General features: G+C 40.4%; 1 protein-coding gene across 4 annotated transcripts; it reads right to left on the reverse strand.

Annotated features, from left to right (window-relative positions):
- PLEKHA1 (pleckstrin homology domain containing A1) lies at positions 1–27,472 on the reverse strand. 4 transcript variants are annotated; one of them, XM_052677127.1, is made up of 13 exons: positions 27,330–27,472; positions 16,177–16,337; positions 15,533–15,589; positions 14,691–14,736; positions 12,453–12,550; positions 10,762–10,893; positions 10,038–10,181; positions 9,179–9,247; positions 8,545–8,609; positions 7,643–7,706; positions 6,322–6,411; positions 5,213–5,253; positions 1–2,477 (listed from the first exon to the last, which is right to left on the reverse strand). In XM_052677127.1, the coding sequence occupies exons 2-13, from the start codon at positions 16,315–16,317 to the stop codon at positions 2,252–2,254; spliced, it is 1,173 nt and encodes a 390-aa protein (XP_052533087.1). In that variant the 5' UTR covers positions 16,318–16,337; positions 27,330–27,472; the 3' UTR covers positions 1–2,251. The 4 variants fall into 4 exon arrangements, with proteins under 4 accessions (XP_052533087.1, XP_052533086.1, XP_052533085.1 ...); XM_052677126.1 differs by having other exon boundaries at positions 5,183–5,253; XM_052677125.1 differs by lacking the exon at positions 5,213–5,253.
- Positions 27,473–27,483: the final 11 nt, after the last annotated feature.

Consider the following 27,483-nt stretch of genomic DNA (forward strand, 5'->3'; position numbering starts at 1 on the left):
TTACTTTAAGTTACCCAAAGTGATTTATTGACAATTTAAATGTGACATATTTACAGCACTGTTTCTAAAATAATTTAACAATTTTCATAGATTTATAAAAGTACTGATAAATAGGAGACCCTGACAATTACCAACCACAAATATTCCCCTATTCTACTGAGCTACATCAGTAGTTCTTTCTGTTGCCCCCCTCCCTCTCTTTTTAAAAGATCCACAATGGAGCTGCTTCACCTCCACCCGATGTGTAAAATTGCCAATACCAAAATATAGTAAAATGAACATGCAGTGTGAAAGCTGTACCAGAGCAAGTGATTTCAGATGTTAGACTACAGTAAAAATATTTTAATGCAAAGTGTCTTCCACACCGAATGTACTTGTGAAAAAATAAGCCTTTGAAGAGCTATTGTTTTGTCTTTAAAGAAGTTAAAACCTACAATACTAGTTTAGACACTTACAGAAGCTTCCAATTCTGTGCTAGTTTTCACATGTATCTAAAGAGTCAAAGAAAACCAGTAATATACAAACACCACTGCCTTAAGACTGTGGTTAGTTAGCTTATGGATAAAAAATGAAGGTGCTGACATAACTTAAGGTTCTGAAATTAGACTATGTTTCACTGTTCCATCCTTGGATCAGCAAACGATCACGGTAAAGCCATCCGTATCTCTCAGGCAGGAAGTCAGTTTGGAAGTCAGAGAGCAGATGGACTGGTATGATATGTATCTTAGGTCAGAGCAGGCAAAAAAGTAACACAAAGCTGGACTGAACCACAGTAAGCAGCAGCAATGACACATCTGTGGGCTTCTGATTAGAACAGCTTTTCAGAAACGATGAGAAGCACACGCTCAATCTAATGCAATGCTTGAAATGTAAAGGTTCCTCCCCTCTGCACCACCGAAGCCCCGTGACGCAGTGTACACAAACGACAAGCATTCATTCTCTCTTTCCCAAAAACATCTATTGCACAGCCAGTAGGTGCAATACCAGAAGCCTGGCATCCCTAGCGCAGGCTTTCTATTTTTAAACAGCCGTTTCAAACAATGCTATTCAGAACAACTCTCAACCCGAGGTTCAAAGCCACTGAGAATGGTTTGTGTACACACCTAACGTGAAAGTGTTTCAACAACGTGAGAAAAAACACAGGCACTTAAGATCGTTAGTGCACCAAAAGTTATAGGCCACAATTGCATGACTGTGAACAGTTCAGTACCAATAAGGACAAAACTAAACGAGGAGGTCTTCTACTGATCCAACACAGAAACAACTGTTCACAAAGCACTGATAAGAAAACCATCCTCAACACAGTAATCAAACGATACGTTCAGACACTGAATAAAAATAATTACTGCAAAGCCTCATGTAACACAATATAAACCCTACGTAGTTCAAAAGGTCCAAAGTGTCCAAACTCACAAGTCCAATTTCCCTCCTCCCCCACTCCATAACATTACATGCAGTCCGTTAAAATCCAAATGTGCAAAAAGTTATAACCCACCTTAAGGAGTGCATCAAAAATAGACTATTCAAAATATTATTTTAGTGGAAATTTTTCAGCACCATAACTAGAATTCCAAGGGAGCCCAGAATTCTTATTCTGATAACAATTCAGTTGACACTTTTGATCCTAAAGAACAGAAGAAACATTTTGTGCATTTCCTGCTATCTGAAAGCCATGGAGAGAAACAATTCTCACACATGCATAAAATCTTACCGTAGTTCAGAATGAAGTTTAAGTAATCACGTATTTTGGCAATCAGGTTTTCACAGCACAGCATTAATTGAAAATTTAGTTTGCCAGATCAGGAATGAAAAGTTGCTGGTACTTTGCTAACCTGCAAAAGTACATTTTTGGTTTTGTCTTTTATTTACATTGTAAATTGTGCAGTTTGGCCCCTCCCTGGTGATTCACTATCAGGCTTTGAGAAAACGCATGAGGTCCATTTTTGACCCTCGGCTGAAAGGCAATATACAAACAAACATATATATACACATATGTGTACATAAACACACATACATATATATATATATATAAATCAGTGTTTGCTTTTTATTTTTGTTCTTATTTCCTGTAATTTTCTTTGGTTAAAAGTCTGAGCAAGGAAATTAGAGGACCGAACAAATGGATCATTCTCCAAACACTTCCATCATTACACATCGCTAACTGGAAGGCTGGCGTCATCCAGATCCACAAGGCCAGGATCCTGTTCCTGAGTGCCATTTTTGCTTTGGGGTTCCCAGAGGCCCTGTTCAGTCACTTTGGCAGCTGATTCTCTTGCAGCGACAGCCGGGATCTTGTAGCTCCCTGGCTTGGCCTTGGTAAAAGATTCGTGAAATCCTCGCTTCTCCAAGGCAGGGTATTTGGCGTGAGGGTTTGGGACCAGAGGGCTGTTGTGAGTGGCTGTGGAATGTGAGGTGGCTGGGGCTGGGAGGGCAGAACGGAGAGCATGGTTGGGGTCGGAAGAAGACTCGGGATGCTCCTGGAAAAGAAGGGCACGCGTCAGATCAAGTCACTGGTACCGCATTGCAAAGATGCAGTCTCAGATTTCACTCTCAGAAACAAAATCAAGACAGGAAATACACAAAGCAAAGCATCAGCCATAGCAGGAGGAGGCAAGTGCTTTCCCAAGGCAGTGTATTAAGTGTGAGCCTACAGCAGTGTGTGACAGCAACATCCATTGCTTCATTTGAAGAAATTACATTTCTCAAATCAAGCGCAGCAGCTCCTTACACTTTATAATGTAGTCCAGCAAACTGAAGCTTCTCATTTTATTAAGACTTTTATAACCTTCTGAAGACGTGCACCTTCAAAACTACTGAAAATGACATCTTTCAGAAATAAATTGATTCCAACGTTTACATACAACAGGCACTTGCATCCTAAATCCTGAAGCAGCACGCATTTTACAGGTTGCCCAAGGAGGCTGTGGATGCCCCATCCCTGCAGGCATCCAAGGCCAGGCTGGATGTGGCTCTGGGCAGCCTGGGCTGCTGGTTGGTGACCCTGCACACAGCAGAGGGGGCTGAAACTACATGGTCTTTGAGGTCTTTTTCAACCCAGGCCATTCAATGATTCTATGATGCTCTTCATTCTTCTCGCAAGGATCAATCTCCTTACTTTATTTTGGGGACTAAAGAGAAATGGAAACTCTGCTTTGCTATTAAAACCACGTAAGAGCTCCAAAGTTAATGGCCCAGAAAAAAAAAATCTTATTCCTTTCAACTGTCAAGTTACTTCCTTGGGTTAATAACTGTTACCTGCCATTCTGTCGACCTTTACAAACCGCTTCATGAGACTGACACTGTAGAAAATAATCTAACATTCACTTCCTGAAAGAAATAAATTACCAAACCATCTAGGTACTATTTAGAAATCTAAGGCACAGAGTGCACTTTTAGACCTGTTAGGTGATGGGAGCAGTAAGGGATGCAATTTAACTATAGTGAGAAAATACAAAAAAATGGCTGCTTAATGCTGACAGGAGAAAAGCTCTAAAGGCTTGGAGGCTCAGTCTTTGACTGGGAGCCTGGAACATCTTTCAGCAGTGCAGGTGGCATCCTGAAGGTACCACTAGTAAGGATGAAACAAAAGAACTGAGGGACAATTGATCTTAGAAAAGCTGGAATCGTTTTGGATTGGCTATACTTGTACTATCTACTAAACACATCCTCACACCCAGGCAATAACTACAACAGCTTTTATAGCTGTATTTATCCATATTGGCAATCTACAATGAACAGACTTTAAGAAAATAAAGCTTCTGTGTCCACAAGCATGTGGAATCAAGCGAGCCATCATCACAGCAACTTCTATGCAGCCAGGGGCAAGGTATCCCTTGGAACCATGACATGAGGACAGCCTACCTGACCTACACCTCTACCTCCAGAAGACAACGTCTCAGATTCTGCATCCTATCTGTCAGCTCTGCAAGGATGTCTCAAAGACCTTGGGACAGCTAAAACAGCACGGGATGTTAAGTTAAATAATAGGACCAGAACAACGTGCAGTGATGCACTGAATACTTCACTGCATGTATCAGGAGCTGCCGCTGCTGCCACTTCTGCAATGCAATGTTCTGTGTTAGTGCAGGAACTGAAGAAACCGGCAAACCCACGTGTGGACACAAATCAAGGCACTTCTCAAGCACTTTATTAGCAAAAAAACCTATCACAGATGTGTCCAAGATGCAAATACATATCCTAAATGAAATCATTTTTCCACAGCAGTTTCCAAAGTTTCTTTCAGAACGCTATGACAGCGATTCATAAATGCAGTCATAATGGATTCTGCCAAATAACATCATATTTCTTTTCCATATGATGCAATACTACAGGATGAAGGAGCTGTTCATCTTTCTCTGGACTTCAATTTTGTGCTCAAATTCAATCAAGTTTTACATATTAATTGCACTGCTGTATTTCAGACCTGACTTGACAGCTCACTTTAAGAAAAACATTTGCTTTAGGAGACTGTATGATTCAGCATATTACTACTGCTCATCTTTTTAACAATGCTCACAGGTGAACACATGGACAGCAGTGAGGGAGCTGAGAACGAGATCTGTACACAAAACTTTCTGATTATATCAGCCAAAGGATACTTGGATTTTACTACCCACACTAATTTCACATTTAAAAGACTTTGCTGCTAACGTTACTCTCAAGCTGCACTGCTTTGAACAACGACCGCACATTACAACGCTGCTACGTTTGAACTAAATTTCATGCAGACACTTACAAGCCATGCAGATCAGGCTGCAGTATTATCCTTCCAATTGCTGGAGTTAAGACGTGCATTTTTGTGTGCACGCATCTGCATTAGTTTGTGGGTAGCTGAAGTTTAATTTTGCTTTTGCGCAGTTTCAAAACAAAATTTGAAGTAAAATGGCAACATGAACTCTCATGCAAATTGGTTTCTGTACTTTCGTTTCTAAATTATATTACGTAATTTGCTGTGTTTTAATACATATTCTAGTTTGAAGTAAAGGTTTTTGTCACTTTTCAACTCCAATTATTTTAAAGGCAAGAGAATACAGCGCAAACCTGTAAGTGAATGATGTAATTTATGAGTTAGTTCTCAGTAATGGTAACAGGTAGCATTATTTTTAGTTTCTTAATAGCGCAAATTAGTCTCTAGTTCTACGCCCTCTGTTAAGAAGGCAAGTTTCCATGAGAGCCCACATACGTGCTGCATTCACCAGTTCTTGATGTATACCTCTGTATACAAGGATTCGACAGCCTTCTGGCCTGCCGCATCTGGAACACAGTGCAAAGCTAAGATTAGAGTAACCTATACTTGGGGAAAGAAGAGAGGGAGAGAGAAAAGGGATGCAGACAGTAACAGCGAGGTTGCTCAGTTAGCCCCACGAAGGAAACAAACCAGCATACACAAGGAAAAGTTATCTGCACATTTTCATGCCCCCCGAAAGAAATAAGATTTACCATAGGAAGTTATTATTTAAAACCAGCTCTCAGCTGCAAAAATAACTGGCAGCTTAGGTTGAGTTGACCGAAACATCGATGCAAATATGTAGTCAGGTGCCAGATTTAAGTTACTGGATTTCAGATTTTGGGGGTGATGACATATTCAGCTTATTACAAAACATCCCATAGCCAGAAAGTGAAGAAGCATACCTTGCAGCATCTGAACTGTACAGTATTCCATTTGTTCTATCTGGCTATACGTGGGGACGCTGTGACGTAGTTTAAATGCAAGTATGGATGAAATGCTGGCATCCACACAGCTTCACAAACATGAAGGTTTGTCACAGTGCCTCAGTTCAGTAATGCTAGATGGTGTCCACACTACGTTTCCAACAGCAAAGCCTAATTCATGCGAGCAGACATTTCTTCAGAAAGTGTTTTAAATGTGAACCTGTATCTGCACATACAATGAACTACGAGCAACAGACAACGATAGTCTAGCAGCTAGAGTTGTTGCAAGCACATTAGGATTTCGTCACTGGAATGCAAAATTCAGTTACCAAAAATGCCTCGCAGGAATTAGGAAGGTTCCATTTTACTCATAGCAGCATAGCAACAAAAGATCCAACTGAACTCAGAAGAATTCTTCTATGTTAGCACTTGCATTACCTACGTGTTCAAGACAGTACAATGCATGTAAAGCAACACATAGATAAGACTAAGCTAAGTGTTCATTAAAAACACAAAATAATTTATGCCTGTCAGTAGGAAATTTCATGCAAAGATGCCACATTACTACAGGACAGAATGGAAGACAGACAAAAAGTAAAAAATCTAGAACCTCATGTGCAGAAGTGAACACCAACTAATTGCATTTCTTTAAGTTTCAGAGTAACATACGGAAGCTGCTGATCTTCCAGGTCCCCGCTGTGCTACAATGGCCCCAGAAATGGCTTTTATCCAGCTGTGCATGTCTTCTGGGCTGTCCGCCTGGATCAAACAACACGAGGCAGGTTTAACTATCAGCTCTTTTCTCAGCATGCTGACCATCTGCATAAAAATCAGAGCCTTATCCCACTTTAACCGTCTCTTATTTAAAGCCACACGGACTTGCATTTCTTAAAGCTGACATTTCTTAAAATTTTGCCTTGAATTTACCATTATATACTTATGTTCCTATAAAATAATAAGCAGCAAGTGTATAAATAAGTACTCACACAAATACTATTTACATATTCTAGGTTCATTTTTTTTTCCTTAGTTTAAGCAAACAAATTAAACCACCCACATTAATTGTTACAGATCTGCTGACCTCCCTCAGGGGACTCTGCACAATGACAACTTCTGCATCTCAGTCACTTTTACTTCTATGAGGTAATTACTGAAGAGCTACAGCAAAATAAGAAGCAGTCTATATTCAGAGTCTGCTATACATTTACATAGATCAAGGGTCTTACAAAGATGAAACAGATTGACAGTGAGTGTCTGAGACAAAGAAGAAGCTAAAGCTCCCTCTATTAGTTTGCATTTGACTAAAACTAGCATATACACCATCAGAAGCACGTGTAACATGTCAATTCTGTTCAGCTGTGAGACAGCCCAGAACTCAGCATTTGGCTCCAAAACCTTTATCAGATGATACAGGCCATTCTGATCCTACAAGAGAAAGCTGGAAATGATTTTCTCCTCCAGAAACAGGAGAAATAGCACTATAAGCATCACACTCCCATACAGCTAGACAATGCAAGCCTTTGAGATTTACACTAAATCAAACATTAAAAAAATAACATGGTAAAGGTGCAGTGAATAACATGCATACAGATACATACTGCCAAAGATACTTTCAGATACAAAAACTGGGTGTTCCTGTGCTATTTTCATGTGGCAACTAATTTCAATCTGAGAACTCGATTACTATAAATAAAGATTCAGTACCTCAAAGTAAAAGATTTAGTATATTGAGTGGATACTATGGAATTTGAAAACCCAAATACCAACCAAATCACACTAGGATTTACTGCTTTTTACTGTATTGCTCTTAGATACCAACAACTCTTGCTGTAATTCAGAGTACCTCTCACATGCATCTTCTAAACATAATGAAAATTGTATTCCTTCTGAAAATTACAGTACATTTAAATCCAACTTCAGAAGACAAATGGCACTGCTTCTTTGTTCTGACAATGTCAATCTGTTTCACCCAAAGTTTAGAAGAAATTACCTGTACATAAAAGGTTCGAGAAGTAGTGACAATTTCAAAGAGATTGTCTCTCATCATGATATCACTGCAAATGAAAGAAAAGAGTTCACCAGGAAGTTCAACTTTCCCAATTCACTTTAATACTCTAAAACGTGCAGAGAACCAAAGCATGTGCTGTCTAAAGACCTCTGCATTCTTCATCACCCTGTATTTTTCCTTAAAAAAAAAAGTAGAAAAAGAGCAACTCATATTGAACTTAGCCTGAAGACTCTTTAGTTCACTAATGACACGCATGCTTGCTCGATATTTTTAATCTGAACATTCAAATTCCTATTATATTAAGTTCAAATACTGTTTTCGTCAGATTTCTCCTGGACTTCATATTTATTTTTTGGTTTTGATTTGGCAAAACATTATTCCTAAATAGCAGCCTGCTTAAAAGAAAAAAAACCCCACAGTATCTATCTCCACAGCTACAGAGCTGATTCCTTATATTGCCACTCATTAGAAAGCAAACAGAAGGAGACAGTGAGTTCTCATCTAAACTTTGGTCATTTGGCTTGAGTGTTTGAGTAAGACAAAGGTCTAAAGACTGTAAAAGCAGAAAAGGGACAACTAGAATTGTTGCCCCAAATCAGACAGTACTTATGCTTCTCTGGCTCATGACTGTATGATATTCCTTTATTCTGCCCTCATCCAATCTATTTGCATTCTACAACAGTAGTCAAACACTGTATGTGTGGAACACAGCATAATGCAGCACTCCCACTGTCAGTTTTACACACAAACTACCTGTTGCAAATGAAGAGCATTGTACATGTATAGTAAACTGAAGCTATTTAAGTTCCTCCATGTTTCCAACAAGCAGCCCAGTCACAACATGCAGCATACTGTGTCCCCAGCACCAGCTCTTCTCTCCTCACCTTTGTTTGCATTCCTGAACTTTATGGACCTCTTTAAGTGGTATAACTCTGAGAGGTTCTTTCTCCTGAAAAAAGATAGAAATAGTACTTTTAGGAAACAAACAGCACTGCTTGTGAACAGCAGATTTCCTTCCCTGTCTTGGGTGCCATGGGGAAAGATACCACCATTTGTATGATAAGCATCCCCTCATCCTAACTTCAGATCAAGAATTGCAAGATTAGTCACGTCCCTCCACAAAATGAGCTGCTGTTCAAGAATAAAGTGTATGTGAGAAAGAAGTGACACAAGATATTAAAACAAAATCAAGGTGATTACAGAATATACCCTATCATTCTTCAGTGCAGTACTGGCAGAACCCTAAAAAGAAGACTGAAGTCTAATTTAACAGCCACTTTAATCATTTTTAGCATTAATTGTGGAGGTTGGTGGCCCTGCATGTGGCAGGGGGGTTGGAGATTCATGATCCTTGAGGTCCCTTCCAACCCTGGTCATCTTGTGATTTTTTTCCTTCTTCCCAATCATGAAGTTATTATAAGACACTGGTACAAGTTTCAAGAGTAGCATGACACATTTTTCAAAAGCATTTTGGATTTTCTTGGAAGTATCGTTGAGAAGCAACAATCAGAATCTTACCAGTTCGGACTTAAAATATCCTATTGTGTTTTCATCCAACTGAAAGTATCTTCTTTTCCAGTTCTTCATCTGCAAAAGGAAAATAACTTCATATATAATACATACACAGTAATATATATATATTTCCCAAGACTGCCTTTTGGCAGGGGAGAGCACTGAAAAGATTTTATAGTAGAAAATACTAGCTTCTGAAAGATTTTTGTGCAAAAACCTCCACTTAAAATTGTAGCAGAAATGTAAGAAGACACTAATTAAGTTAAATGCTTCTAGTTAATTTTTAGTGAAAACCTGAAATGCTACCAGAAGGTTCATAATTCAAGATAAAATGACTCTGAGGGCTCACAGTATGTATATCATGCCTAATCTGAAGAGTTTATTTGCTTTTAGTCAATTTAGCAAGTTCCACTTGTATTAATCAGCCTAACAAGTGGTACAATTCTTCCTCTGAACTACAGCAAAATTGTAGCACACTAAAATAGTGTTTTGTAAACACCTCAGTGATTTAAAAAGGAATTGATTTCTAATTCAGATGCTTCTAGGAAACAAAATAAGGAGCTCAACATAACTGCAGTAGAGCAGAAGTTTTAGTTGAATGCACTAACCATAATATGAAAACCTATGCGTGAACAAATTTTTCTCTCCAAAACATCAACAACGTCGAAGACCATGAATACAAAAAAGACAAATTATATTCCACAGTAGGACACTGCTTACTTTTAATCATCCTTCATACTGGCAGCAATGCTGTAATTGCTGGTAACCATGTTTTTTTCTTTACATCTGCCTACTTGGTAAGTAGAACTACCACGTTAAGACCTTTGCTCTCGACTAAGGAAACACGCTGATCTCAAATGCTTACCACTGCTCCTTGTTTTACACAGTAGCCAGCTTTGATAATAGCATTATCTGGGGGATGTTTGGCAGTAAAATAAGGAAGGTGACTTTGTGATCGTTTCAGGTAACTCCTGTCACCTCCTTCACTGCACTCGTTGACTTCTTCTTTCTAGAAAAGAAAAAAAAAGAGGGAAGTTCAGCATATTCTCATTCTTTTTTCTAATGGTGAACCTACACTACCATGCTGTTATCAGGGTCTGGGCAAGGAAAGACAGGATTTAAACAGCAAGGATGTTTTCTATTTTTTTTTTTATTGCTGTCCTACAAACTCCTGATGCTTCTGTGTGAATTTCCACCCCTTCCCCCACCCCAAATGTTACTGTACATCAAGGTGATGCTTTTGTGCAAGTTTAACTCTTACCTCTCACTCAAGAGGAAATGGTTACCTTAGAACATAATAATTTCTAGGCAAAACTAGGGTTACTTCTGAAAGAATGCTTTACCTCACATATTTTCACTGAACTTCACTTTCTGTCTTCACAAGCTCATTTCCTAAGGTTCTTTGTGGTAGTTTAATCTGTTGCCATCCTTACTACCTCTAGTAGCATAGCACAATCAACTGACATCAACTCCTTTCACTCCACTCTTCCTGCCCATTAAGATGACAGAACTTTGGCACCATTAACCCCAACAACTCATTTCAGACACATCCAAAAAAATTAATACCCCACTTCCCCCAGAGGTGTTACCTGGGTAGGTGTAATGATAGGAACACCACCAACAATTTCTGTCCTGTAAGACACTTGCTTCTTTCCACCTGGGCTTTCAGCTTGACGGTTTGCATTATCCATTTGACACAGAGGATCAGACTGCTTTGGTACCTCAAATTGAAACACAATAATTAACTACGTTTTACAAAATTCGTATGAAAATAGAAAGAAAAAAAAACCAATCCTAAGAAATACTTTCAGTTTGCACTCAGCAGGATTTAAGAAATGTTTTCTAATTGTACAGGCTAGAAATAGTTTACATGAAAATACGTTGCAATGGCTATTCTTCAGTCCTCAGAAGAAGACCAATTAAGATGCCACCAAGTTGAAATGAAATCTAAAAATCACTTCCAAGCTTTGCCATGATCGCTAGACTTGATCTTCCAGAAGGATGTCTAATTTGTAGAACTTGTTCTTTATATCCCACTTCCTTTCACATTCCCTCAAATCAGCAATAAGTGCTGAATGGAGACTCCCCACTGACTGTGGAACTAGCAACTAGATAAATATACAGGCCAGCCAAATTCCTTCAGGAAGAAGGACACCCAGACACCCAGATTCCCTTTTTACACAGTGAATTTTCACGCAAGTCTTTGGTACACTCAAAGCTTGACATTGAATGGATCTAGCCAAGAACAGCAGCTACTTTATAGTTTGCTGTGATTCTAGTCTGTACAGCCAGGACTGCACGTTTTACAAACAAAAGAATCATAGAATGGCTTAGGTTGGAGGGGACTTTAAGGATCATCTAGTTCCAATCTGCAGAGAAGTATGAGCAATCCTGAGAGCACAAGTGTCAGCCTGGGACAGCTTTCCCCTGCTCCTTTTCATGAAAAACAGAAAACCACAAAGCCTTCTCACTCTGGTTTTATTTATTAGTAATAGTGAAGTTTTTCCAAGTCCAAACAAATGCCTGCATTAAAACAGTTCCAACAACTCATAGAAACATCACATCCCTAGATAACCCCCAAACATGAGAAAGCTACCACCATCAACAAGAAATAAACTGTGCTCTGCTCAGAACTCTTTCTTGTAAGAGTATGCTCTTAAAACAGCTCATATCATCACTTCCCCAAACATGGACAGAAACAAAACCATAACTTCTGTCTCTTAACAGACTGAGGTAATCCACAGATGTTTTCCATGATGTGATAACCAGCCGCCCTGCTACAAACCAGGAAAGTAATTTAGCAGTTTTAAGAACACAGTTAATAGCTTATCACTTCTCTGAAAAGATATTACTTGAAATCAGGTAAGAGCCTTTGTAACACAGTATCATGTATCTGTTCACTATTTTAATAATACTTTATGAATTATTAAACTTCAGGTGACATCAGGTAAATGCATGAGTACATTTCTTTGCCTGCAAGCATTTTTCAGATATTTCAATTAATACGACAGCATACGGTAATTTAAAACCCTTATTAGAGACTATCATGTGTTTTATTGAAGTTAAACTCACATTTTTGTCCAATTTCCAAAGCAAAAGGCAAACAAAAATGAACTCAAGTTTAGGAGGGAGTTCTGTTTGGTTCCTTCAAGTCTTGGAAACGAGCCAACACTTGTTTACAGAGATAAAATGGTCACTCCAGTGTGAAAGCCAGAGACATGCAACACGTTGACAAAGCTGACATTTGAAAACAGTGCTACATAGGAATGAAATCACTTACTGTGATTTTGGTAGCTTTGTTCAGAACATTCACCCATTCTACTAGGTCTTGCTGATCATTGGCTTGTAGAAAATATTTTCTCATCCCTGCATTCATAACTGTTAAAAAGCATTACAAAAAGTTAAGAAAACTGAAATTTAAGAGCAAGCTTCACACCACAGTAAGAGCTACTTCAAACAGATAAGCCAGTTCAAGTGATTAAGCTCAGTGCTGCATTTCTTCTTAAGAAATCACGGTAAGATACACATACAACCACTGACTGGCTTTCCTTTATTCAGAGGAAGCCTCACCTTCTTGCCTTTTTAAAAACAAAAACAACTGCAACACTTAAAATGCAGCACACATGATCTGTTCAATACTTTTTATTTAAAAGGAAGTACTGGATTTTAGTCAGAATGGTTTTTTTTATAGCTGTTTCCTTTTCCCAGTCTCAATTTCCCCAAGCATCAGGCATTATACTTCTGCAGTTTTGACTTTCAATCCTCTGCCCACCATCTACCATCCTCTGCAATAAATTCATTAATGCAATACAATCTCAGATTATTAATTAATGATCAATATTGATTTTTCCAGCAATAAATACATGATGGCCTGGACCACACACCTTTAAAAGAGTCAGGAACACAAAACTTTTATTTTATTTTAGTAATTTGACAAAGAAAGCAGAAGTCTAGTAATTCTGTATTTCCACCCAGCAACACCCAGCAGACTTTTATCCAAAAAGGACAAACATCCTTCTTTCTGAGTCAAAGCGAAAAACCATCACTAGGGACCTCACAAACTAAGAATTTACACTGAAAGAGCATTAAGATAACCTGCAACTAAAGCTCTCCCAGAACTGCAAGGTATTTGCTGCTTTACCTGTAACACCACAGTTCAAGTCGTCACTAACATACGTGCTAGAAACAGATACTTCCACATTGCCTTCACCACTTCCCCCAAGTAGGTGGCTTAAAGCAAATATTATTAGATGCAAATATCAATTCAAAATGCAGAACTGTAGAATGAGTTGACAACAAAATTCCTTCAAAATTTAAAAGAATGACAATAAATAGGACTTCTTTTTCCCCTCTCCTGAAAGGTTCAAAGACTCTTTAATGAGCCAAGAATATTAGAAGCTGTAAGTCAGCAACCTGGACAATTAAGGCTTCTTAGAGCTGGCCCAGCATTAAATGTAACTTTACTGCTGATGAGGATAAACATCTCTGCATGTCGATATGGAGAGGAATCTGTAGATGGCACTGAACTGACACACGAGGTACAGAATCCCTGCAGCTCTACACAGAGGGTGATTTCCAAAAGTTTCATGAGCTCCAACACAGGCACCTTAGAGAAACCCAGTGCAAAGGAGGCAACTCCCTCCAGGGAGGAAACAATATATTGCATGGGTCACACCACGTGTTAACCTTGTATGGATCTGCACAAAGTGCAGCAAAGCTGCCTCCTCTGGGCCTATGTGTAACACTACCCTTGGCAGAGGTGCTACCTAACTGCCAAAAAACCCTGCAGGCATTTCCAGAACCTTCAACTGAGATAAAGCTCTTTTGAGAATACAGTCATAAAGAAAGGTTGCTTGTGAACAGAGTAGTGGCCAACGACCATCTTTATGTATCATTTTGTGAGTGCTAATAGCTTGCTATGAAATTCTGGAATCATGTTAAGCTCTGGAGAAGTGACTTAGTTATAAGAAAAATTATTTAAAAAAATCTAAGGGATTTTATGAGCTGCCAAAGCTTTATCCAAGTTGAAACAAGCTCAAGCATCAAGAAACCTAGAAGGTACCCCAAGCAAATTATTTCCTTCATTGAAGCATCATAGGCTGAAATTTAACCCAAGAGCATTGGCAAGCATTATGGTGTTTTAATATCCATTAAATGTACTCTTTTATGAGCAATACAGATTAAAATAGTTAGATGACTTGCCTCCATAGCTGACAGGCATGCTGTATCTCTGAAAACAGCCATCATTTTTAATTAGCTTATTAATGTCTCAAAAAGTTCAAAAATCTGAAGAAACAACTCTTACCTACTCCTCATTAGGCTGAAATATGAAAAAGCCATAAAAACACATCATGAAGAAACCAGCATCACACCAGTACTAAAGAGGAAATGGTGAGCACAAGCCATTTCTAAAAACAACACTACCAGCTGTATCTAGTAATAGAATTGCAGAACGTTTCTGCAAGTTTCAAGTTTCTGAAGAACTTACTTGGCACGCATGCTGCACACAAGAACTTACCAAAACAGAACTCTGCCTTTGGCCTCAGCTTAGTTGCATCGCTAACCTAGCAGGAAAATTAACATTTTAAATACCACTGAGTACACAAAATATACATCAAACATCACCACACTCTCTTGTAAATGGCTGAATTTGAAGATGAGCAACATAGTGTGTGCTATAGATCTCATTATACCTATGATGATACACAGACAAAAAGAAAAACATTATGTAATATTCAAGGTGTACATCCTATGGCAAAAAGACAGCTTAAGCCACATGCTCCTATTCCTTAAATGTTAGGATTCCCCATCCTTCTAAAGAAGGGAAAAATCTCACAGACAAAATGCTGAAGTTGCCAAATGCAACGCTTATATTTGCATTTTAACTTCTGTATCTCAACAGAACTAAAAATTTAAAAGCATTTCCTACTGCTCAGGGCTTCAGTCACTAAATGTGAGCTTTCAGTCAAAGCAATAGGAAGGAAAAAAATAGGAAGGAGATGGGTACAGAAATGTCTGTAAAGATGTGCCCGTGGTATCGATGTGGCTAGTTATATCTCTTTCAAGAACAGAAAAAGTAGGTGATAAGATGAAGGAGAAGAACAAAAGGAAAAAGTTACATGCAAAGAAAGGTTGATTTTTTCCACTTATTTGTTAATGCAAAATTTGCTGTAAGTTTAAGCATAGAGACTGTTTAGTTTTCCTGGGCAAGTAAATGAATAAGAATTCAGTATTTACTACAAGTTTCACTGTTCTGTTATTCAAGATCATTATTACTGCAAACTATCACACCCAATGATTTATCTTCTACTTCATACCCATATCAATATCTACCAACAGGTGTCCTACGTATCATCTTACCTTTGAAATATAGGTAAGTTTAATGACTCCAACAGGCGGAGACCCAGAGGGAAGATTCTGAAACAAATCAATGTTACAAAGTGAGACTAAACCATTGTCACTTCACATTCAGAGTTTACAGATAAAAAGCGAATCATTCAGTGCCACAAACAAAGAAAATCCAACAGGTTTTTACAGACAATACACAATGTACGCTTCCAACAGGATCTAAACCACTTGTTTATTACACACATCTGGTAATAAACTAAAAACAGAAAGACTGCTAGAAACAATACAAGCAGTAATTGTTTCAGAGGTGTATGCATTTGACTAGAGGAAAAAAGGATTCTTGCAGGTCTCCAACCAGGAAATCCGGAAAGAATACTTTTTCCTTAACAGATGTTGGCATCTTATGTATTTTGATCAGGGCAGGCGGAAGGGACAAGAAGTGACGTTTAGCTGTTATGCCACATACTTCAAAGGCTGCCTCACGTATCTTCTAAGAGAGATGGAAAAGCTGTTGTTTCATTTTTTTTTTTTTCCCTTTTCTTAAAGTCTCCACATGCACAGAACTAATAATAAAGCACTTTTTCAACTTTTTAATACACGTACAGAAGGAAAGAAATCAAACTGATCCATTTGGCCTAACAACTATTGCACCTCACCTGGGGGTTATCCATGTACCAGACCAGACTGTCTTCTCTCGTGTCCAGAATGAAGTACCGCCGCAGAAACTTCCCGCTATTCTCATTTTCTTCAATGTCTAAGAAACCACAAATGCGATTCTGACGATCCACATAAGGCATTTCTGACCCAGAACATCACACTGCAAAACAAGAAGTAGACAAGTAAAGCAAAGCTCCTCAGAACTGCTTTTAAGACCACTCCAACTTTTCAAGCTGTTTCAACTCGGACCCAAAAGAGATTTCTACAGAAGAATCAGTGAAGTGTAGCTGTTTCCTCCCACAGATGGCTCGTCCTTACTTCCTTGAAGCACACACTCAGGATATCTAAGCAGTAATTAAAGTGCTTGTTTTTACATCAATAAACAATAACCACCAATAGGGCAAAATTGAGATAATGTTAACTTCTTTACAGAGAGAGTGGTGAGGTGCTGGAACAGCTGCCCAGAGAGGCCGTGGATGCCTTGTTCATCCCTGGAGGTGTTCAAGGCCAGGTTGGATGGGGCCCTGGCAGCCTGGGCTGGTATTAAATGTGCAGGTTGGTGGCCCTGCATGAGGCAGGGGGGTTGGAGATTCACAATCTTTGAGGTCCATTCCAAACCTGGACATCCTGTGATTCTGTGATGATTTTTTTATGCTTTTGTTTTAGACACTGACCTCCATGACCAAGGATCTTTGTCAGCAGCACCACCATCCAACATGCTTTTTTTTTTGTTTTTTAAATATATATTTTGCTCAAGCAAGGCCTACTGAGCAGCTTTTGGAAATACTGCTCACATTTTCTCTTTATTCCTCAAAAAAGAATTTCATGGCTGACAGTGGTGCAAACAGACAGCTCTTCATCCTTGTACATCAAGCAGTAAAAGCGACGTGTGCAGCAGAAACGTGAACACATTTCCCAGCCCCTAAGCAAAAGTCTCAATATACACATGGCACCATGAGGGTCACCACGGGCTGTCATTCTTTTGGGTTTTCTTTGCTGCCAAAGAATCTGCACTACTGTCCACCCATTTCCATTCTGCCTGCTTCAGCTTTTAAGGCTCCACTCTTCTGGTTTTGCCTTCTCTTAAAGGACAGTTGCTTTACCTTGCAAGCCAGCCCTGCAAGACTAAAAGCAAACTTCAACATTTAAAAAAACAAAAACAAAAAAAAAAAAAAAAAAAAACCACCAAAATCTAACTTACCAACACAACAGTATTAAGTTGTTGTGCTCAACAACTTAAAATATTAAGTTGATGCCTAAAAGGTTTAAGCACTTGAGACTTTTTCCAAGAACTTTCAGCTTCCACTGTGTAATTTAATATTTATTAAAATTGCACTCCATTTCCATGCTTAGTTACTTGATTTAAATAGATATACATGCATATAAGGAGGCAGACACCTGATAACTGTCTGTGTCTCACACATCACAGCACAACACAAGACACTGGTAAGTACATTTTGAAGTGCTCATGTTTGGCAATCAGATGTAGACATAACATGTACTAATTTCTGGATATCACATACACAAATACACAGACATAAGCTTGCATTTACAACTGTCGTTTTGTACCACTGGTTAGGATTTGAATACCATTCAAATTTTGCACCAACCACTGAGAAATAACTTTTTTGCTATCACGATCCTGACACCATGCAAAAAGTTGTTCAATTAACCAGTTTTAAGGCAATTTATTCCATCTGTGAGGTAACGAACCTTTTTTGCACCAGCACCACATTAACCTCCTGGTGCCAATTCAAGCCTGAAATGCTGCCCAGCAGGGACCAGAGCTTCCCAATTCCATTCAGCAGTGGTTGCAAAAAAAAAGCTGAAATAAACTGCAGTGTCAGAGTGAGAGGGTACTTTAAAAATCCAGTTGTTTTTCTTCCTTTTTAAATTCTTTAATCCTAAAGGCATATACATTTTTGCACATGATGAAGTCTGCACACTTGCTGGAGATGCAAGCCGTTCTTTGCAGAGTGGCAAGGATGTTACTTGGGTGTAAGCCTGCTCTGAGAACCTGACCAATTGGTTCTTTTCCCCTTTAAGAGGCAGAGGAGTGCCCACATAAAGTATGCAGTGGTGGTTTTAAACTTCAGAGACACAAGTTTGATCTCTAGTGAAGTATCACAATTTCCTAAGGTGATTAAATTTTCTTACCATGCCCTTGCAATGCAAGTACCACAGAACTCAGACAAGCTCTGTAACTCAGTTCTGCTTGTAACCAAGTGTGACAGCAGACACTTGGGCACTCTCAAGACTCTGTCCTAACAGTAACCCCACCAGCTCTTGGGATCTCTTTACACTGGAGGAACACCTTCTCACTATGAACCCTATACAAACAGCAGTAGCTAGGGGCAAGCTTTAGGGCGGCTGTTTTCTAAACTATATCTCTAAACTGGCAGAACTTGGCATCACAGTTTTAATTTAAATAAATGCAAAACTTGTTATTTACCACTGCTCTCCCAAATTGTGCCAGGCTGTCCCAACAACACAAGCAGTGCTTCTGAGACACAAGTCCAGCTTAGTATCAAGTGCTGAAGCTCTCAGAGAAGCTGGTAAGAAGTATGTGTCAGTGGCTGGTTTCCTGCTGGAGTAGGCTGAAGCTGCACTTCATAGGGTTTCAGAAACCTACCAGATGCTAAAAAGCCTTAAGCTTCATTATAAAATTGAAATCCAACATGAAATCATGCAGTCATCCTCCAGCCGCAGAACTCCGCTTCCATCCTATTATATCTTGGCAAGAGTCCACCCCCAATTAATACCAATTCCATTCAGCTTTCATTAACAAACCATAATTTGATAACGCACGTAACGATCAATTTAGGTCTTTCTTCCAGTTATAAAGCAGCTGAACACGACACAACCTCACTGCAGCACCCTGCCTGGCAGCTCCAGACAGACAGCAAAGCAACGAATGCAGAATACTGCACTGCTAATGCCACTAATATCAACGCCTCAGGTTGGAAGACCAACCTAACAATTCTTTACAACATCAGCTTAAAACTGCTCTACGTAATACAGTGTTATGTAAGATACCACTTACTGTTAGTGACATTATTTCAGTGGAGCAGCTCTTCCAGCCTCACAGCGAGGGCTGTGCTATAACCCAAACAGGACGCCTCGCTTATTTTTGTAGCCTTACATCCCTTTTTTCAGCAGCAGAGTACTAAATTAAGAAGGTACATACCTCAGCCCAGCTTCTCTCGGATTTCCCCTCTCACCACTCTTTTCCTCTGTGTACCAACATTCCTTAAGATTTATATCACAGCTGAAGGCTTTCGAGCCTCCTGGGCACCTCCATCTAAAAGTTACTGAGCGCCTTGTTCCAGCCTGCAGCTGGGTTATATGACCAGAACCCCAAGAGGCACACCAGCATCTTGCCCCGCCAGCTGAGAACAGCCTTTTCTAACTCTCCTACACTATCTGCTATTTTTAGCTTCACACCAGCACCTGCTGAGCTCAACTCCTTTACAGTTTGAAGGCTTCCTCCACCTTTTCAAGTCCAAAGCCTTTATAAGACGAAGAAAGCAATGCAAGGTAGCATTTCGATTACTTCAACTTTCCTTTCACAGTCGGTGCTTAATTTACACAAACAGAAGGGGAAAGGGAAGGGGAAAAGCTCCAGCAATTGCCTATCTTTCCTGCAGTTCCAGTGGCAGCTCAATCACTGCCAGCTCTTTGCTTCTGCCTCAGCAATTACCACCAGCTTCCCGCCGTAAATCAGCAGCTCACGAGTTGGTCATCATTTTTACTGACCATTTACTCCATTTATTGATTCCCATGGGTAAAGGATGAGTTCAGACTGTCCCACTTGTACCCCACAAACCACAGCAATGAAAGCTTTCCTTCTCACATGCATACAGGACAATAAAGAGGAGGAGGGAGAAAACCCTGAGACTAGCAGTTCTGAAGAGCTTCAGAAAACCATGTAATCTCCCAGTACAGTTGCTTAAACTTTGGACTGTTCATCCCTTGAAATGTTTTCCAGCAGGGAGGCAGAATGCTATGTTGATAACTTCAGCCCAGCAACAAATTCTCTCCCATCCCTCACAGACCCCTTACAGTTTTCTGAAAAGTACCCAAAACATGCAAGAAAAATAAAGCAAAATAAAACCAAAACCCTGGCAGCTAGAGAGACGGATGACTGGGGCACTATTTTGACGATAATTTAGGACTGACTGTTCTGAAATGACATGCTAAGCTTCCCTATTTCCCAAAGATCCATCACTGTTTCTGTTCCATTTCTGTCCCAGACGGCGCAGCAAACTGAGTGCTTCTGTTAAACTGATGACATGATTGATTTGCTAGAAGCTAAAGAAGCTGTTAGCAGTGATCTGCAGATGAGAACTGGAAGTCTCCAGGAAATGTTGATCCCTACATTTAGGCTCCTTCTCCAAAGTCAAAAATAAAAGCAGCTGCACAAGAGAATTCTTAAATACATGAAAAAACACAAACAAAATTAAAAATAAAAATCAAAATCAAACAAATAAAAGCACCAGAAGCCTCTCCTATCCCTGATCAAGCTATGAGACATGTCTAACAATAGAGCCCTCTGCTAGCAAGCATCTAACCCAACTTCCAGCCAAGCCACAATACAGAAGCAGCCTTACTTGCACTGATGAATCACCTCTGAAAAAGAGCAATATTATCATGCACTTAAGCCTTACTCAGTCATCACCATCTTTAAAACATCTGATCTATTGTTTTTCAAGCCTTGTTAAGTCACAATAAACCAACTATTCCACTCCTCTCCTTTCCTTACCTCAGTGAGACAAATGCCCATAGCTGTAGTCCACATTATCTACAACTTGAATGCTACAGCATTAATGTGATTTAATACTCACATATGACAAAGTCCTAAGGAAAATGCTCTGATGTTTCTTGAGTCAGTCAGCTACTATTTATTATATTGACAACTAAATATTCATTCACTGTGCAAAGCTTTGTGTAGGTCAGAATCCCCAGCACTTGGAAGGCCGGAGGGCTCCTCCAGAACCAGTCTTACTTATTGCATCCCATTAGTGTCACATGAGGATTCACGGTGGTGAGGAGTAATCTTGGAGCTCTACAGTAAGAACAAATTCAGTGGGAGCTCTTCAGTGAGAACAAGGCTTTGTCTGCCTCATATAAGTGAGCCAATACTCCTTTAGAGAACGCATGCCAGATCTCCAACCATCAAATAGCAAGGTTTTCAGGTCACTGTCTTCCTTTTTGTCTATTGTTTTCCCCTACCAAATTAAAGAAAATCCCATTCTCAGTAAGAAAGAAGCAAGCTGCAAGCCTACAGAATATGCCTTGCACCAGGCATAGCCCACAGCTGGTTGCTGGCTCCCCCCCTCACGCACTGTACTGCCATGTCATAAATACCAGCTCACGGTGCGGCTGCTGGCTGCGTTGGCACCGGTGTTCCTCACAGCATGAATTACAAAGCGTGCAAAGAATAACCACACTCCACCTACAGACTAATCCTAACAGCACCAGGAAGCCATTGGGCTCCTGGCATTTTGCAGGATTGCCCCATGACCTACACGCAGCAAGACGGAAATACTCCAGAAGAATCATAAATCCTGTCTATGTGCAACAACATGCCTGGAAATCCTGAACTTACCATGAACAAACAACAGACTGGTTTTCAACTTACTGCCTTCCCCCAAGGAGGGAATAAATGGACCTCTCACAAAGCAATGCTGCTCCTCCACTCTTCCCCTGCACCCCCCAAAAAAAGAAAAAATGAAATCAGAGCAGCAACACAAACTAGCCAGCACAAATGAAGAAGCCAGTGTACTTACAGTGAACTTCATTTAAGGAGTGAGGAAACGAAAAGGTTAACGAGGAAAAAATACAACAAAAGCCTGAAGTTGTGACTAAGCAGGAACATTACTGAAGCAGAAACATCCTTTAAGCATCGCTACCTAACTCTGCAGCACAATGTCTTCAAGCTGAAGAAATTAATTTGCCAGATGAACTATTAGTACAGCCTAAGTTCCCATCTGGTATCATAAGCTTTCCTAAAGAACTAACCAATAATTGAACAACGTCCTTTGAAGTGCAGTGCTGGGAGGACTGCTCCCTTACACCAAACCTGGCGTGTAACTGTTCTAGCACTTAACAGAAGAACGCTTAATTAAATCTCTAGTCTGAACAAGTTCAAATATTTTATTGGACAAGGGATGTAAATGTGATGGGGACCAAAGCACTCATACACATCAAAATAACTGCATATTAAACTGATGAATTTATCACATCTCTGTCAGTGCAGAGACTGCTCCTGGGGGCGTAGGCTCTCAGCAATAAGAACTCATGTTTGCACAGCTTGATAATTGCTGTCTAGTCTGCACTTTCAGTTTACAGCAAGGACAATTCCATCTTTAACTTCCAGCAGAAGGATTTTCAACCAAAATACTTTTAGCTCAGTGGTGCGGTGGAAAAGCTGATCTGTTCTCATCTTCTTTCACCTGAAAAGCCATTAAAATCAAAAGGAATTTAGGGCATTCTACCGTGCCAGCAATAACTAATAAACAAAACTGATAGCTAAACCACTCAGATGTAATGCTTACCTAGAATTAATGGCATTTTCCACACAAAAGGAGAGTTGACAGCGGAACACAGTTTTGCTATCGTTCCTTGGATCACAACAGAAAGACCTGGCCCATTCAGGTTTTTAAGCACTGCTTCTATACTTTTGCTTTTAATACACAAAACAAGGCAGTGCTCCTCCAGCCTTTAACAACCTGCTTTCTACCTTTAACTGACCAAAAAGGTTTTCTGCCGGAATTCTTTATTCCTCGACTTCACACTCAGCAGGGAGCTCACCTACCCTTTAACTTCCAACATAAAGAAGCCCTAGGCTCCAGGCACCTCAAAGCCTGACTGCTGTACCTTGTAACGGCTGGTGATGCACTGAGCTCTGCAGCTCCAGCTGAACGTGGAGGGACAGAGCAGCAGTTTGTCCCAGGCCACACAGAGAGCTTTGGCAACGCACAGAGCTCAACCTGTTTCCCAAGTCTCAGCACAGCACTCACCATTGAACCACCTTTCTTCTACATAAAATACCTAAACTATTCAGATTTTCAAGGCAAAGGCATATGTTCAAACCTGAAAACTGTTTAAACTGTTAAATGCCACAAACGTCTACCAGACCTGCAACTCCCTACTCACGCAGATAACATCTGTTAAAAGTAAGTGGCTCATACAGTTCTGCCCCAGAAAGCTTAATAAGTTCCTTCTCCAAGATTAAAGTAACACCTACACATTCTAGATGCTTCTGCAAGTCCCTGGAGGGAGAAAACGCTGCTCAGTGCTGAGACAATGAACCAAGCTTCCTTCCTCAGCAGCACAAAACCCTGCTGCTTTACCTAGCACTAACAGGAAGGTGTTATTTATAAAATTGAGCCATACACTAATACATCTCTAAGTGTTTCAAAATTAGACTACAGCATATCAGACAATGACCTTTGACTTACAGATGTACAAAGTCCTAGTCTCAGAGAGCAGCATAGGAGTAGAACTCTTTTTCTAAATAGTTCAGCCTTATCTCTACTATCAGTCGTTTTGTACATTAACATATATTACTTCAAAACCCAAACTGAAACAAGTACTTGTTTCTCTAACCTCTTCAGCGTGCTTTTTTTTTTAAAGAGAACACACATTATTGTTATGTCAGGTAAGCTCACTGGGATTCTGATGTTTCTGTTTCTTACGCAGTTCTATAAAGCACTGTGAGCAGTACATCCCACCACGTCTCGCTGCATTTAGACTCAATGAAACCAAAGAACAGACAGTTTTATCTCTTGTTCTGAACTACTTACTCCACTTTGTAAAAATGTTCTGTGCTAAATCCAGTTACCTAAATTCACCTACTTTGGCACTGAAACAAATGACAAACAAATGACCTCTACTTTCACGCAGCCGTACAAAGGCTTACTGGGCTCAGCTCCGAGCCCTGCAAGCATTTTCAGAGAACACTTTCCATTGCTCCTGACTATCAGGAGAAAACAATTGTTGTGAAGAAGGATGCTTTCTCTTCTATCACAAGCCATTGTTCAGACTAGCAGTGACATACAGCTGGCTACAATGGAGCACATACCACCACAGGCTAGGGAACTTCACACTTCAGACTCGCTCTCACTTTCCAGTGCTCCAGGCTCGCTGCATTTTGAAGTGACTCCATTTACTGTGATAGGTGTCAGCTCAAATAACCAGGGCCATTTAGTAATAAAGACACTGATGGAATTCTAAATCTACTAAAATAGATTAAGAATTTTGCAGGCCTGGCATTTTGGACTCTGTCCAATCCTGCGCTGGAGGCTGTACTGCAGGCACAGATCAGGTCACATTTTAGTAACGTCCTAAAGCTTTTTTCTAATCTGTTACAGTCAATAAGAATGGACTTTTGCACTTCCTCTCTTCTGCATTAACCCTCTGACATACAGTCAGCCTTTATTACTCCTGCTGATTGAACTTACTTGTCTTCTGAAACAAGCCACAGCTATTTGGAAAAGTCAAGGCCTTTTCTCACATTCAGGTTTTTTCCCTGCATGTACACATCTCTGCGTGCCATGGCGCACATCTTCTCTCTATCATTCAGTCACTGCTCCTAAGAAAGGACAACTACAGGGGAGAGGTGACAGAAAGGGAAAAAAAAAACATTAAGGTGCTTCCTATTTCCCGTACACACTACTTCTTTTGTCCTCTCTCAAGTTTATATGTAAGCATCTCTTCTTCCAAAACACTTAAATGCTGCAATATACCCTGTTAGTCACCTACCACACATCCTTCTCCTGATTTCCATCTTTGAAATGCACACAATGGAAGCTTGTGCCAGCTGCAGTTATGTAACACAGAAATAGCTTAAGAAAACAGATTTCATCTGTACATTTTACTAACTCAGAACTGATTTTTCCTACAGTAACAAAATAGCAGCGCTGAGTAACTGCAGACACCAGATTCATGACAAGTTTGACTTTTTTTTTCATGTTAAGCAGTCTCTGGCAGCCCAGTACTCAGTGATATCATGCCAAGTATTAACTGTTAGAATGCACAAAACCCAATATAAACTCTTGAATTAATACTTTATGCCGTATCAGGGCTTATTTACCACTGAATTACAAGGCTGACAATCCCTCTAAGTGAGACTCCAGCACACCCCCTAATGCTTACGGATGTGACAAACAGGAAAGCAGAACTTCCACACTTCTCTGCTTTAGGAACCTGACAGTGTCATGCACATTGTTACTTGTGTGAATTGATCAACATGTAAAAATAATAACCAGAAGTGGGAGACAAAACTGCAGGAACCTAAAAGGCAAATCCACTGCTCCAAACCCACTGTTAACGCTTTCTAGAATGATTTCCTCTCAACGTATCCAGCATGGTACATCATAAGAAGCAATGACTAAGCTCAGAGGAAGAATTCTTTCCATAGGTGATTACACTCCTGCATGTACCTGAAAGATTCACCGTAACTCAGTTGTGAAATAAACTGACACTAGCCTTCATTATATTTCATAACTATTTTTACACCAAAAGAATAAAAAAAATCCTTAAAAATTTCAGTCTGGTTAAGTTTGTTAAGACAGCCAGGAGTATCTTGTTGTACAGCATCCAGCCACAGACATCCCCCACAGCTCTATCACGGTAAAGACTGGGTTTGTGCTGTATCATAATGAACATGGTCAAAGTGTAGAAAAAGGAAGTGGATAAAGAGAAAAAAATAAAAAAGACAAAAAACCCTTCTGGACTCAACAATGCAAAGCTATTCTAACACCTCACAGAGGCAAACTGTGATCAAATACGGTTCTGTTTTCCAGTGTCACATATGGGATTGGGTGAAGGGGAAGAGAACAGGACGTGCACCTTTGCAGATACAATGGCCCCTTCGTAGTGAAGTAAAGCAATGTGTCAGAAGGCAACAAAAAGCTTACAGTATCCAGAAGTCTGGATTCCACGCACATCTTTGTATATATACATAAATGGCTCTGTAAAAGCACGTCTTTGCATGGTGAAGCACGAAGAAATGCAGGTCTTAACAACTGAAGAAAAAACATCATTCCCATTCACAGCTTCACTCAGTCAAATGAGAGCACTTTCTACCTAACGATCAGCCTAATAAGTTGTGTAACTGAACTTTTCCCCACTTGACTATTAAGTGTTCTGTCAGAGCATTTTTAATCTCTCCCAACGAACCATGAGAATTAAGACAGAAGACTTTTCAAAAACAGGCCTCAAAATAACAGCCTGCTCCTCAGAGACAAAACGCTGCTCTCTTGAAGTCACTTGGCAAATATTTTATGCAGTAATACAACACCTTTTGTGCAGGTTATGCGTTAATTACTCCCAAGGCATCTGCAGAATTTAAGTCTTAAGTTCATAACACTCCAAACGCACATTTGGAATGATACCTGTGCTACAGAGTTTAACACACATTTAAAGGCAAGTTGTCCACTCAGAGACCATCTGCACTGAGAAACAAGCAGCACAGGTGGCTGAGCAGCACGCTGCTAACCTGCAGCTCCCTCCAACAGCCTGTGTGCAGCCACAGCAGCGCTCAGGATGAAGGCTGGGGGCTGCCACAGCCACCACAGCTCCGCACCTCACAGTGGCCCACGCCCAGCACTGCAGGCTGTGCCCTGGTAACACCTGAGAATACAGAAGGGAATGATAACAAATAATAATAATAATAATAATCAGCACCAGCACTGTAGGCTGTGCCCTGGTAACACCTGAGAAGCCAGAAGGGAGAAGTAAATAATAATAATCATCATCATCATCAAAAAATAAAATAAAACCCGGGTCATGAGATCATCCTCTTAGCGCTGGGGATGCGACTGAGCCCTGAACGCCCAGCGGGGCGATGGTGCCATCGCCTTTTGTACCTTTCGTACAGCCCCCTCGAGGTGAAGCGCCCGCAGACCCTCACACCAAAGCCAAGATTTCGTCAAGAAAAAAAAAAAAAAAAAAAAAAAATGACATTCGAAAAAAAATAACAACCATAAAAGAAGGAGAAGGGAGAAGCCCGAGGCGACCAGACGGAGCGCTGCGCGAAAGCGGAGGGCAGCGCCTGCCCCGCACGGCAGGAAGAACGCCGCCGCCGCCGCGCCCTCGGGCCTCGGGCGGCCCCACGTCGGCCCTCCGCCCGGCCCCGAGCACTTACTGGAGGCCGGCGCAGTCCGGGAGCTCCGTGAGGAGCCGGGCCGCGCGCGGGTCCCGTTCGCCTCCTCCTGCCGCGCTCCCGGCCCGTCACGACGGCGGCGGCTCGAACTCGCTCTTCCCTTCCCCTCCCCTCCGCTTCCCGCCCCGCTCAGGAA

The sequence above is a fragment of the Tympanuchus pallidicinctus genome, unplaced genomic scaffold, assembly GCF_026119805.1.
Source record: "Tympanuchus pallidicinctus isolate F22 unplaced genomic scaffold, pur_lepc_1.0 scaffold16, whole genome shotgun sequence".
NCBI lineage: Eukaryota > Metazoa > Chordata > Aves > Galliformes > Phasianidae > Tympanuchus > Tympanuchus pallidicinctus.